Source organism: Pteronotus mesoamericanus, unplaced genomic scaffold (genome assembly GCF_021234165.1).
Source record: "Pteronotus mesoamericanus isolate MK-2021 breed Mesoamerican mustached bat unplaced genomic scaffold, CSHL_Meso_final contig_347, whole genome shotgun sequence".
NCBI classification, from domain to species: domain Eukaryota; kingdom Metazoa; phylum Chordata; class Mammalia; order Chiroptera; family Mormoopidae; genus Pteronotus; species Pteronotus mesoamericanus.
In genome coordinates this window covers 6183009-6198080 of record NW_026555137.1, presented here as the reverse complement: position 1 = coordinate 6198080, position 15072 = coordinate 6183009, and the positions used below count along the sequence as shown (strand labels likewise).

Here is a 15072-nt window from a genome sequence, read left to right as displayed (position 1 = left end):
TTTGTAAATTGTAATAAAAATGACAGCATTAGTTCTTTCCAACCGAATGGCACAGATTCTGAGCTGCTGCTGCTGCTTTTTTTTTAAAAATTCTGATTGAACACAGTCTTTTCTGTTTTACTCTTCCTGAAGCTTTCTAAGGAAGAACATACAGGACTGTGAAAAACTGGCTTGTTTTCAATGAAAGCCTCCAGTGAGTTTCACAGCGTTGCAGTGACCTCCTGCTTCTCCCTACAGAATGCGCAACACAGTGCGGATTTACTGAGTGCTCATTCTCTCTCTCTCTCTCCAGCATCACCGAGATAACTTACGTCCTTAAATAGAAGACCATGATGACTGTACAATTCATTTCCATCTGCCAGAACCTTTTCCGTGAGAATCCTCCTGCAATCCCTCCCCCTATTTTCTCATTAAAATTTCTTAACCTCATGCATGTGCTCTTGTGCGTGTAAATGTGTGTGTACACATCTACACACACAAACACACCTCAAAACACTGGGAGTGGTTTCTCTCCCATTTGCTTGCTCTATCACTCAAATGTCCAAAAGCTTTTTAACTTTATAACTGGTGACTCCCACCTTCTAGGTCCAAGAAATTGGAAGTAACTTGAAAATATTTTTGTATCATATTTTTACTTTTTTTTTTTTGCTGTAATAAAATGCAGGTTAATAATTAACCTAAATTCTGTGAGTTTTAATAAATAAGGTACTTGTGGGACTCAGTGCCTATTTAATAACTTGGTACATTTTTTGTGACAAGCATGGTGCCAGGGGAGACTGTGACGCTTCATCTGAGGAGGTTCCTGCCTTCATGGGAGATAGAGCCTGGTGGACGGGAGGTCTCAGTGTTCATGAGATTTGAAAGGAAATGAACAGCGGCTGTGTCAGTGTAACGGGCCCACCTGAACTGGCCTGGGTCAGGTTATCCAAGGAGCCACAGGGCCTGTTGTGCCTGCGTCGGCGTGAGCTACACGGAAAAGGCAGGTCAGGGTCCTTTCAGCAGACAGAACCACCTGGAAAAGGCCTTCAGGTATCGAGGAGGGAGAGAAACGTGGAGCGGACAGCCTTGGCAATGAGCAGTGGACTGAGGCTGGAGCGCTGGCGGGACCTGGATGGAGGATTCACGGCTGTGGGAGGGGCTTCCAGTCTCTCCCCAGGGAAATAAGGAGTCATCAAATAATTTTAAGTGGAGGAATGAGATGTTGAGACTGGACTCGGGAAAGGATTGTGCGGGTGCTCTGTGAAGACTAGATTGGGAGGGGTAAGAGGGACCCCGTGGCAGGAGACAGCCTCTCGTCGAGGTTCTCTTCTTCGTTCTGCTCTTGGGGTTCTGCTCTTCGTTCCCTTTTTCATTTTACGAAAGTTCGTTAACCTTTCTAACCTCCAGTTTTCTGACTTATATAACAGACATCATAATAATACCTGAACTGTTAGCACTGCTGGTAGAACTAAGTGAGATAATGAATATAAAGCCCTTCCCATAGCCTCTGGCATACAGCGCTAAGTATGAAAACTCGGCGGTGACTTTAACGAGGGGGTGGTAGCCGGCTTGGAAAGTTGGCGGAATTTCCTAGAAGACAGAACCTGTGACTTGGGGATCAGCTCTGAAGAGTGGGGGGAAGTGAAGGGCTGAAGGGTTGCAGTTTGAGGACAGTACAGGATGTTCATTTAAACTTGAACTTCAGCTATTTTTTAATAGAAGCAAATATCAGAGTGGGCACAGTTAGAAAGTCAAATTTAACTGGACATCCTGGATTTTCTCTGGCTACCCTGGCAGAGATGTTCTGGGTTCTAGGTTGGGCATCAGAAGAGATGGCACCGCCTCATGTTAGCATGGAGACAGAGGAAGACCAGTTTTTGTGTGCTGGTCACGAAGTAGGTTTTAAATGCACTGAAGTTCAGGTGCCCTGGAGACACCAGACACAATGCAAATTATTGACTCAGCCTTTTGAAGGTGATATTTGACACACTAGGTAAGAACAGCCATAAGCACATTTGTTTGGGGAATTAGTTTAGCGCCCCTGTAGAGTGTTCTGTGTTTTGATGTAATGCAAAGACTATCTTTTAAAGACAAGACTGGATGGGAAGAACACATGCAATCTTTTCATCGTTTTATTCCAGGTTTGTATGTCTCTCCAGGCAATGCCACTGGCTGCCTGCCCTGTTCCTGCCACGCGGCTGGTGCGGTGGATGGCGTCTGTGACAGCCGAACGGGCCAGTGTGCTTGCCGAGATGCGTCCACCGCGGGGCCCCGCTGTGACCGCTGTCAGGGCCTGTACTTCGGATTCGATCCTCGGACGGGAAGGTAAATGTTTATTAGAGTTAATAAACATTTTTATTTAATTCTGTGTGCAGTGACACTTTTTTCCCTATACCAACAGTGACTTTTTTTGGCATCATCTTGTGTAAAATGCAGTATTTCCTGTCCTCCTCAGTTGGTTGGTTTATTTTTGACTCTTTGATGTCTGCCTTTATTAAACATAATGGTAATCCTTGAACATTTCCTTGAGTTCCAATGTATAGGTTGCTAAACATCGATAGATAAACCCAATATTAGGGCCTGGGAATATTTAACTTGATACGCACACACACGATATAAGAGCTAGGATAGGTAATACTTGTTTTTACAAAGAAACAAAGTCTATATATATTTTGTTTTTCTTAGTTATTTGTTAATTTATTCCATTTATTTATGTTGCCCTTGCCTTTCTAGTTTAGGTTTAAAGACTGGCAGATAAGAAACATACCTTTGTATTCAGTGACACGATTTTTCCCCCCAGTGTGTAAAGTACATTCTCAAATTAACCACTTTTCAAAGTTGCATTCTTCAGTGTTCTACTCCTCATTTCCTCTGTATTTGTGGGCATTTACTTTCATGCGTTTGTGTTCATTGCTCTACTTTTTAAAGATTGTATTTATTTATTTTTTAAGTAAGGGGAAGGGAGGGAGAAAGAGAGAGAGAGAAACATCACTGTCAGAGAGAAACACCTGTTGGTTGCCTCTCGTACACACCCGGCCAAGGACTGAACCCGCAGCCTAGACGTGTGCCCCGACAGCAGTTGAACCGGCAGCCTTTTGCTTTGCGGGACAGTGCCCACCCAACTGAGCCACACCAGCCAGGGCTCTTGCTATATTTTTTAAGATGAGCTGGAAAGCCAATTCCATGATTTTTTCCCCCCGGTTAGATTATCAGTTTGTCTAGGGTTGGGACTATATCCATTAATTCTTTGGTGTTCTTGTCTCCAAGCAAGTAGTACTTTGTTCTTTATAAACTGTACAAATCTCTTCCTCAGTATGCGTCTCCATGTGTGTATGCATTTATAACTAATTGCTCATTATTCAAGGATTTGAGAATATCGGACTCTTTCAACACGCTGTCCCCTGCTGCCTGCCTTTGGCCCTTACACTCTTCACGAGCACCTCGGTTAGAGTGTGGACAGGGTGGCAGGTTAAACTCTTGAAAAAGAACTCAAACCAGTTTATTTGGTTTTCTACTAACAGTCAATGTGATCAGAAAATTTTACCATGCTATTTGAAATACCTAGTAAAACAATTTTTTGTTTCACTGCGTGTCTGTTTTTAAACACATGCCCCTCCACTTCTGTTACCTTTGGCATAAGGCTCTGTTAGTCTGAGAGCATCACTGTGCTCTTTTCCTCTCATGCACAGGCTGCAGGAAGGGTAGGGATTCACTGGACTAGCAAAGCCCAAAGCAGGCTGCTGCCTCTGGTCTCGCACGTCTTCAAAGCTGGCTTTTCACTGGCACTGGTGCTTCCCTGATTTCTTCGTTGATCTCTCTCCCTCGGTGTCTCTAACCTATAGTTTTGGGATAGTTAGAGGCATCGCTTTGCCAATTGGTTGCTCATTAATTTTGAAGCCCATAAGAATCTCAGTATTTTCTCTAATCAGGACCCATTAGACTTCTGGGTCACCTCTTGTACAGACACTGAGACAGTGCCATGCTGTCACTCTTCCTTATGGTCCTCATCTGGTTATGAGAAAAACACATTGCTCCTTGTCCTGTGCCTTGCTGTTTTCATTGCTGTAGTTTTGTAATATATTTTGAAATCAAGAACGTGATGTCTCTAGTTTTGTTCTTTTTGTTGAACCTGTGCTTTGCAATTTAAAATAACTCTAGGACTTTCTATACCATAGAAAAGACCAGAAAAGCCCTGTAACTGACTCACTTTATATCCAGGTGGCAGACAGAGGGGCATTGCCTCATGCAATATGGTTAAAGGATGAGTGAGAGATGAAAGTAAAATTAGTTTACGGTTGCCTCTTAGGAGTCATGTTTGTTTCACTGTGTCAATTGCTTTATTGTCCTGTTTCTTAAAATTATCTCTCCTATGGCCTCCAAGATCTTACTCCTGTGATTTGTTTTTTGATCTCTTTTGCTGATTACTCCTCTTTCCTCTGCCCCTTCAATGTACCTGTCTATGTCTATGATTTCATTCAACACATACATTTTAACGACCCTCAGATATGTTATCTGTTCAGGTCTCTACCATGACCTCTAGGCCTATAACCAGCTGTCTGTCTGAGTTTTAAATTTAAATGTCCCCATGCCTCTCATTCTTTTTTTCCTTTTTTACTTCTTTTTATTTTCAAATTCTATCTAATAATGATTTTAAAAAATTTATTGGGGTGACATTGGTTAATAAAATTATATAGGTTTCAGTTAATAGAGCCAAAAATAATTTTTTCCGTTATTTTTCTCACCTCCTACAAAAATAAAAACAAAAGTCTTCTGCCATCTCATGCAGATATGACCTGGGTAAAAGGGATGCAAACATTAAAATACCTGTTCAAGGCCGCACCACCCACTCGCGAGGGGGCTCAGGATGCTCTCTGACTGGGCGGGAGTGGCTCCGATACTGAGCACAGGCCACCGCTGGACAGAGCCACCATGTGTAAAGTAGCTTCTCTGGAAGGAGTAGAAAGAATAAAGCCTCCCCCAACCACAGGGGGCCCCCCAAAGTCAAGAGGACTTGTCCCTTGTTAAATCGGTCCTACGGAACCCTTCCCACACTGACAGGCTTACCTGTCCCCTTCCACTTAAACATGGATAATCATCAGAGAAGAAATCCTCCAGCCCAGAAGGTCACGGAAAATGTGACCGTGAGAATGGCTTGAGTTTAGATTTTTGCTCATCATTGAGAAGAGATAAAAATGGATTTTGTTCTTTTTTTTTTTTTTATGTTTTCCGTCCTTTCCTAAATGATATTGGAGTCTCTTTGTTGACTTCTGGTTGCAATTGTGAATATATACTAACAATGACTATTTTGAAAATGTATACAAAGATGGCTAAAATGTATGGTATTCCATCTAGTGTAAGGAATTTTTGTTTCCTGAAGAGAAGAATTCGCTTGTTGTCTAAGTGTATACAGGCATCAGCATAGGAAAATAATAATTTATGCCCTGGTGTTAAAGTTTTTTCAAAGTGAAAGAAAATGAGCTAACATCAAGTAAATGTGCCTTGGATCAGGCTAAACGGTAGGTGCTTACAAGTCTAAAGTCATTTTATTAGTTTCGAAACTTCTGCAATAGATTATAAGTATTTTATTGGTAAGCAAAGAGAAGATACCAGTGTCATGGTGTTTCTTCATTGATTTGGAGAATAAATTGACTTCTTCATATGTTTTTTCCATTTATATTTCCAGGGAGGTCTTATTTCTGAAGCCCTTCCTGAAGATCACTCATATCCCTTCCCCTTTTCCATGTTCTCCTACATTTCCTGTGTTTTTCAAGCTTTTTTATACTCTCCAGGGCAAAATAAGTAAACTCAAACAGGCTCTGCCCCTGAACTACAGCACTAACAACAAAAAGGCCCCAAACACAACAATAACAAGCTGGAAGACCACCATCTGTTTCCATCCAAGCAGCTCATTCTTGAAAAGTTACCTATCGCGAGAAAAGGGGACATGTGTTTTAAAAAGCTGGTCCAGGTGCAAAAATCACTTCTTTACCTCTGACATATAAAGCAAACATGTTTAATCAGTATCAAAAACAATGCAGTAAAAAAAAAAAAAAGAAAAGAAAAAAGAAAAAGAAGAAAAGTCTGCCCACTGAAAAATCAATAAAACAGGAAAAAAGTATATTGTATTTGTCTACAACAGAAACAATGAGACAAAAGTGGGCCACGCTTCCCCCGTCTCCATTGGTAGTAATGCCCGCACGTGATAGTGCAGGCGCGGTCTCTGTCCTCAAGTCGGTCTGTAGCTGGGATCCCCTCCCCACCGCCCCTAGGACTGCACCGGTGTCTCTGGGACTCCCACACGTCCCAGCCCCCCAGGGGTTGCCCCCTAAGGACTTCTCTGTAGAGGAATTAGTTGTATTTTGTCTTTTTTTAAGCCTCAAAGGGCCAGATGTATCACTACTTGTCTCTCGCCAGCTGCCATGCACTGAGTCGTCATTTTCCCCAAAGAGCGGGGAATTGGGGTCTAGGTTGGCTGGGCCATCTAAGGCCTCGGACTTCTAAAACATACCACACGTTGCACTTTCTCTGTGACCAGATTATTTTTGGTTTTACTACAGAATTTCTCCATTTCAACACTAGCGTATAGATTGGGTCTATAATCTTTTCACATGTGTGTTTCCAATGAGCATCGATTGGCCTCTTCTCTGAGAACCAGACTGACGACTTGACATGGAAGCAGGTGGCTTTTGTGTCAACTGCCCTCCTTTCACGGTGTGATCATGAGAGAGTTCGGGCGTGTGCCTCACAGACTCGTGCTCCCCAGTGGCTCTTCGGACAGCATGCTGTTATCTAGGTGACGGCTAGAGGGTCCCACCTGTGAGCACGCCCTGGCGGGTGGTGGCAGAGTCCCCAGAAAGACAGCACAAGCAGTCAAGGCCACTCGAGGCCTTTGCCTGGCCCTGCTGCCGTGTTATCTTTGCCGTATGCCGTGGGCCAGGGCTAGTGCCAGGCCATGTGCGTGTGGCTTCCAGCTTAAACAAAGAGGCCCTCTAAGCCCCGAATTCCTCCCCTGTCATTCTGATTCCAGTTCCCAGGGCATCCAGGCTGTTCATGGGCTGCGACAAAAGGGATACTCAGAACCTCGGTGAGACCAGACGGCACCTCCAAAGCAGAAGCGAAATGCTGTTGTGATCTTAGCTGGGGAACCCGAAGTCCACGAGGGCACACCCGCACTCCCGGGACCCGGACAGGAGGACTCAGCTGAGACCTCCGCTGGCCCGAGAGAGTGGCCTTAGAGAGGAGGGACAGCCCTTGAAGAACAGTGGTCCCTTCCTTGGCGAAGAGTTTAGTGGGGGGGGGGGGGCAGCTATACCAATCAAAACGGGCCCAAACCAGCCAAATTGTCACTTACTCAACAAATTTCACTGAACCCTTGTAGTGTGCTAGTCTTCGTGCTAGGGATGGAAGGAACGCCTTTGTCCAATTTCTTCCATTTGCCTTGAAGCCTCTTTCTGTTCTATTCATTAATAATCGTTAGTAATTCCTGTCTAAATTCGCTCAGTAATTGAGGTCTCTTCCTCCTTGGGTGGTTGTGTTGAATGGCATCATTCCTCTGTCAGCAAATTAGAAAACTGGAGTGACTCCAGGCCCTTGTTTGCTTCTCCTTTTCGTGTGTCTGCCTCATGCCATTGATTTCACTCACGAAATCTCTCTGAGCTCTAACCCCGCCCTCTCCGCGGCCCCTCACCGCTGTCACGAAAGCCCCTCCTTTGGCAGTGCCTTCTCCCCGCCCTTCCAGCTTCACCTGTCGCCGCTTCCTCCCTGTTCTGAATCCGTATCCAAAACGCTTGCATGCCTTCTAACTTGACACCCTCTTGTTTCGTCTCCTTTCTGTTTTCTCCCTCGCCCATTTGCCCAGCTTATTCCTATTGTAATAAGCAGCGCGAACACCTCCAAGATTCCTTCTTCATCCTCCATTCCCTGTCCCCTCTCCTGCCCCCAGACTAGACATCTGCCCCTTTCTGTGCCATCAATTAGCTCTATGTACATCTTTATGAATGTTCTTTCTATTCGTTTAAATTTGTTTCTCACTAGACTGTGAGCTCCTTGAGGACAGGGAGAGCTCTGTGTCTTGCCCATATTTACATCTCCAGTGTTATCCAGCCCTGGAATATAATTGACTGTCCATGATTTTTTTTGTCATTCAATACGTTTAAGTCAATTAGATGGTGCCCATTAAGTTGAGGCTGCAGACAGAAGAGAGGCGTCCAAAGAGCAATGCCAATAAAGTGATCCCCATCCTGGCGCATGCCTCCGGACCTCCTAAAGCAGCTCTTCTTCCGACGGCAAAGTTCCCGACAATGAAATGCATTATCGAAACACACTCCCTTCGTTAATAGTGATGTTTCTGCAATAGCAAGAAGTAGGATAACTCTCTTATTGTTTGTTCAACGAGAAGAGGCTCCCTGGAAAGTAAAATAGATGAGATGTGTGACTTAAGAGACAGAGGCCAATTAACTTCTCTCCCATTGTGTCCAGTAAAGACCAGCCCGAGCAGAGCTGCCGTAGCTGCGTGCGCACGGAGATTAGCGAGGCTTCCTTCCCATTTTGTTTACCATAATGAACTGGTCAATAAACATCACAAATTGTTTATCTATATAAATCTTGACAGATTACTCTTTATGAAATCCATTTAGCAAGTGAGGTTTTCCCATAAGGATGAAAAATGAAGATTTTAAACAGATTGCGGGAGAGCTCTGGCTATACCAGGAGAGTCAGTATAATAAAGGTTTCTTTATATTAATATTACAGAAACCATTTATCCTGACAAAATCAATATCGCAATTCATCTTAGTTTGCTGTTTCTCTCTCAAAGCTTAAAATGTCTTTTCCTTTATTATGTATAATTCTGTTTTAATAAACGTGAACTATATCTCATTTAGAAAGTGCTCTTGAGGAGTGGTAACTTAGAAAATGACATCAAACTTGTAGCTTATTTGCTAAAGAGTCTTGGAAATGTTTAAAATTATATTTGAGTGGCCAAGAAATTTACAGGAATCGTTTCACTTAAGCCTTAATTACAAAATTATCCCCAGTGTCCTTTGGGCTAGAAACAAGCTATAATATTCAGGAAAGTCTCCTGTGAACGTCACTCAGATAAAATTCCCGCGTACTGAAGTCAAGCAATTATAACAAGTCAGATAAGTTAGATATAACCGTGGCTTGGCTAAGAGACTATAAAATCAGGAATAGTCACATTTAATTACTCAAAACGCTGCGTGCTTTCCTAAGAAGCGATTTATTTATTCCATTTAGATTCAGAACGTAATACCCCATGGATATTGACTTAGAGCTGACTTAGAGTTAAGCGTGTAGCTGGAAGAAAATAGAACAGCATCAAGAAAAGGAATTATGTTATACACTGGAAACTGTTCCTCTAAATGTACTGTATATAAAATGAGTGTGATTGTCTCATGAGTGAATGGTAATAAAAACTGAAATGCTCAAGAGACACTTACTCGTGAGTGGCGTGGCGATAAATTATGTACGGGAGAAGCTGCGTATTCTTAACCAATATGACATTAAAAAAACCTACAAACAACATACTCTAAGTAATAGCATATAATGAACTTAAGAGCAAATTAAATATTTTGCTGCTTTTGTAATTCCATTTTAATTTCAATGCATCATTTTCTTCAGCTCTCATGCTTAAGTAACCTAAACAAAACATCAATTTGAAATGTAGTTCTGATGCAATGCCTATACATAAAGAACTTCATATAGTTGTTTATAGGAGAAAAATGTCCTTTTATCATGACATAAAAAGGGCATACTACAGTATAGTGGTTTTCAAGATAAAGTGTGCTTTATTTATTCCCTAGGTGATATTAGTCCATAAAACAAATTTGCAGCTTATTTAGCAGCCTTCGCTTTTATCAGCCTTTTTAAGGGTGTGGAATGATTACCCAGGAGACCACACCATAGAAATTGCTGAGGGTAAAGCTACTCTATCCATGCAGCATCTTCATTAGAAAACGTAGGTGACTCCTCAAGGCTGTTACTGAATGTGTTGTGTGGAAAGTCCTTGTTAAGTATGAGTGATCTCCAGGCAAGTACTGTTTGACTTCTGTAATGCTTTGTGGCCCCAACGTTGCTCCTGCTAATCAGTGGAATTATCACAGGTTAAGAGTTGGAAGGTTTTAGTTTCTAGCAGCAAAATGCCAAAACTAATTTTTTAGTAGCAACTTTGGGTCCAAGAAATGTGAGTTGAAGTGCAGTTCTCCCATTGTATTTATATCATTAGCTGCTTTTCGTAGATCACCATGATTCTTAGCTCTCCAACCATTCTGGAAAAGTGAGTTTAGTGCATAAAATAAAAAAAGGAAATGTAACATTTATTACGCATTTTTGGCAATGAAGCGTGTCTTCCCCAAACTGTTTTCTCAGTGAAATTTAGTCTTTATAAAACTAAATATAGAATTTCAAGATTTTTAGGGAAAACAATGATTATCACATCCAGTTCCTCTCTCACCACTTGATAGATACTTGAAAAGATAATTTTGGAGGTACGTAATCTTAAATTTTAGCTGTCATGGAAACTGTTTTTTGTGGGAAAGAAAAATTTACAGTATTCTTTTTTGAACAGTATGATTCAAAATAATCCATGAAGTGTATTGTGGCATGTAAAGAAGCAAAGGAACACTTTTTTTGACTATCAATTAGTTTACAAAGAAAAGGCTTCATAGAGCATTTATCATAAGCAGCATTTTGATAAGTATTTTTTTCCTGTTTTGTTTTATTTCATGTTTGTTTAACTCAAGAATCATTTTCAGCCCATTGGCTAAAACATCTCATTCCACAGCATTATCAATAGATGCATGTGACTTACAGTATGAATTATTAATCAAAATGTGATTCTCTTGGATGGTTTATTTCTCTTGTTTTCAGATGTCAGCCTTGCAATTGTCATCTCTCAGGAGCCTTGAATGAGACCTGTCACTTGGTCACGGGCCAGTGTTTCTGTAAACGATTTGTCACCGGCTCAAAGTGCGATGCCTGTGTCCCCGGTGCCAGCCACTTGGATGCCAACAACCCGTGGGGCTGCAGCAAATGTAAGTGCACCTGGGCCCACGCGGGTGTCTGCCAGAATGCCCCGCGGGGCCGAGCGGGGCCCTTTTCCTCCCTGTGGAGGACCCAGCGGAAAGGCTTTGCTACAGTGCGGACACGTCAGGGGAGAAACGAAAAAAAAAAAAATCACCCCAAATGATGCTAGTGTTCTTTTCCCTTGATTAAGTCATGGAAAATGGGGATACGCTTATATTAGTAATGGGGGATGTGCAGTGGTTTGTGGTATCACTAAGAAGGTGACCAAAGTCCGGATTTTCCCCAAACCGAGAGACTTTCAGTGTAAAAACCAGGACATTACTGGTTAAGCCAAGTGATTGGTCACGCCAGCACATGATGACGTTTCCAGACAGTTTTCTCTAACAAATGAAGATTTATATTTTATTAGGAGTGGTATGTCCTTCCAGCCCACAAATTTTATGGACATGATGCTACTGTTAGTTGTTTGTTGATATTGTAGCAGTTGTTATCACTGTTTATCATAGCGTATTTCGAGCTCCTGTATTTGGATATTCTTTTCTTTCTACTTTTACTAGCATTGGCTGTTTAAACATCTTGCATGTGTCTTGATTTATCTGTTGAAAGCCATCAATTGTATCTTAGTATCTTTTAACTTCTCAGCACCATTTTCCACTTCCTTGAATTGACTCTACAAGGTCACCTGCAATCCTGCCATTTAAAACACATTGATGGTTTTTTAAGTATTTACTTCAAGATCATATGTTCTTACCTCCTTCCAAATTCCTAAGAAATGCCCGCTGGAAACACATGGTAAGGAGCCCTCTGTACAACGCGCCTTCTCCTCGGGGTGTCCTGAGCCCATCGGGCGTCCCAGTGCTAGGAAATGCCACCAGGCAGGACAGGTTGTCCTGAACGAGCAGGCGGGGGCGGTGCTCTCTGTGTTTGAGGGAGGGAGCCACGCGTCGTAGATGCTGGGCTTCCTGGCAACCACACTGGATTTTGAGGGGGCGAAGGTGGGGTGTAGCTAATGATGAAGACACCCTTAAATTTTGTACCTGTGTAATTTATCTTCACTATCCTGTGTTTCATGGGATCTTCTAGATTTTAGTCCAAGGAAAACTGTAGAGGTTTATGCAGTTTCAAGAGAGGACTATCATTGTCTATTTATAAATACAGTCTAAACACAACTCTGGCTTTCACTGAGCATTTAAATAATATTTGTTACCATGCTTAGCTCTAGAGTTCATTGATTTTTGTGCAACGGAAATTGCTTTGGATGTCAGTTGTGTATCATCATTTAAATAGAATTGCGGCAGTCTTACATACAACATACCCAATCTCAGCGATTTTTGATCGGTTCTGCATGGATTTTGCGTGAACATATTGGCCTCAGCTCTGCGTTTCGCTCCTTATTCTCGTTTCTGAGACACGGTCGAGAAGTTACACCTCAGGCGAACCTGGTCACCTGGCCACTGGGTGCCTGGCTGGCTTTCCTTTGTGGTGGCAGACATGTGATGGAAAGCCTTTCTCCTCTGGGCTAAACAGTCTCGATCTCTTCAAAGGCTCCCAATTGTCAATAATTTTAAAACCTTTCACCTTTCTAGTTATTCTTTTCTGGACATACTCATTTTGATTTCTCTCTTTAACATTGAGATCTTTAGTATTGAATACCTTCCTTCACCTCTCTGTGGTTGTTGGGGCTGCTATTTTAGTTTTTGTTTAAGAAAACTTACAAAACGCTGCGCAAAGTTAGAAGCTCAGGATCAGCAGAGGTAATTCATTTTTTAAAAATCCGATAGGATTCCCGCCTTCAAAGGAGCGTGAAACATTGAGAGTGGGGCTCAGGAAAGCACTCACTGTGGGACTCGTCTGAAGGGAACCTGCTTTCTTTCCTGTTCCTCCTTGATTTTCCCGTGATCCTGGCTTTTTATCCTAGCAACCACCGGAGCAACCAGCCTCACGAAGATGCGACGCTATTGAAAGGAACGTAGTGCTATCTATTGTTGAAACTGTGAACTACCTCTGGCTTGTGCTTTCTCTCCATCCAACGATGTCAAGAATGTGCTTTCCTGGAGAATGAGAATGTTTCAGGGTGTTTTTCTGCACAGTCTGGATACCGTGGGATTATAACTATTATCTTTTCCATTTCCTTAGAGGCCACTGACAATAGTTTAGCAATAGCATCTGTGATTTTTTTCTTTCTTTCTTTTTTTTTTATGATGGGGATTTGGGATAAGAATCCTAAGATATAATTTTCAGAGTGTAAGAGAATTGATTTGATTTCACAGAAAGTAGTTAGGGCCTCTCTGATAACATGCTTTCTTGTTGTGTGATTTACTTCTTTCCCATGAATATTTGTTTCATGCTTTCAAAATGATAGTCATTCTCCTTGATAGGAGGGACAGAAGGAAAACAGGTATTTAATAGCTCTGCTTTCTGTATTCTTTCCTAGATAAATTCCAGCTTGCCTTAAACTTCTGGCTATAAACTTAACATATATATGTACTTATATATATTTATTATACATATATGTATCTATTTATCGTTTATTATATATACTTATACTTAATTATGCATTACATATATGTTTTAACTATTTATGAATCATTTGTGTTTCAGTCTCAAATGAATCATTATGGGTCATTTGAGTTAAGTTATACTCTAGTCTCAACTCACTTTTATGTTTATCCTTGCTTAGCAATCCATATTTTTATCATTTTTTTACTTTATCCCTATTTATCAAAAGAGGCTCTTACAGCTCTCCTTTTAAAAAAAATTTATATTATGGTAATATATACGTAACAAAATGTACCATATTAACCATTGTTACATGCACAGCTCAGCGATGTTAAACCCACCCATAATGCTGCACAGCCATCGCTGTCGTCCTTCTCAGTAACGCTTTTATTCTTGGGAAACTGAAACCCTGTGCCCCTGGAACGCCCATCTCCCCATCCCTCCCAGTGCCTGGCAGCCACAGCCTGGCCCTCTGCCCCTTTCCCTGTCTCCCCGTTTCCTGCTGGGGACCCTTTGCACATGCTGGTGGTGCACGGTGCCCCTGACATTGTCTCACAGGTCCCCAGGCTGGGCTCCTTTCTGTTCAGTGCTTTTTCTCCCTCTTTCCTTTGAATTGAATAAATCAGATTGCTGTATCTTTAAGTTCTATCTCTCGCTTTATCTTCAAGTTTACTGTTTGCTGCACTCAAGAGTCTGTTTCTATTGATTGCCTTTTTTTATGAGTGCGGTTCACAGTTTCTTTGAGTTGCAATTTTACGTTGAAAACACTTAAGTTCGATTTTTTTTTTTAACAATTTGCATAGACTTAAATGGTGGAAAACTTTCTCCACTGCAGCGTACAGCTGCTGATGTCTGTAATCAGCTTCTTCTTCTTTTTTTTTTTTTTAATTTTTACTTATAGCCTGGCTTCCTGGGGGGTCATTCTGTGTCTGAGTCAGCTAATGATATGGGCAATGTTTATTCTCAAGTACTTTCAGACCATACAGCTTCTGTCACTCAACATGCATGAGTTGGGTATGCATTCAGGGTTATAGCTGGTTCTCAGAGTTATAGCTGGGTATAGCTGGGCCTTCGCCTCTCATTGGACTTTCTTGGGTCTTCCTCATACACCCACTCCTCCCCCACTGGCCAGGAGCCATGGACAGCTGATCTCAGGCCTCGGTGGCTTTCCCTTGCCCAGAATCTCCTGGCTTATGTTCTGGTTAGTTCTCTACTTAACTCAGTGGGGAGCACATCCTCAAGGTGGCAGATCTGTGGGTTTTCCTCATTGTTCCTAAATGAGTCTGCCCTTTCCAGATGGCAAAGCTATATGGATTGCCATCGGCAACCCCAAATAAAGTCACCAAAGGTGCTGGTGTTTGTTGCTGGCCCTGCTCTGCTGAAATGAACATACTTGACTAAGGAGCAAAAAGGCCACAGATGCTTGTGGTTTCTCCTGAAAGCTCTACCAGTTTGTTAAGAATCAATATTCTCCATTTATTGTCTGCCTGTGATTGAGTTAGAGCTCCCAGAAAGAGTTATTTTGAGGATTTGTCCAATTTTTTATCACTA

The 15072-nt window shown here is 42.0% G+C and overlaps 1 protein-coding gene across 1 annotated transcript in view; it reads left to right on the top strand.

Moving 5' to 3' along the window:
- The window catches only part of USH2A (usherin), a 474416-nt gene that overhangs the window by 102827 nt on the left and 356517 nt on the right, over positions 1-15072 (top strand). Inside the window, 2 exon segments of the mRNA XM_054576584.1 lie at positions 2121-2304; positions 10867-11030. Of these exon segments, the coding sequence (XP_054432559.1) occupies positions 2121-2304; positions 10867-11030 (348 nt within the window).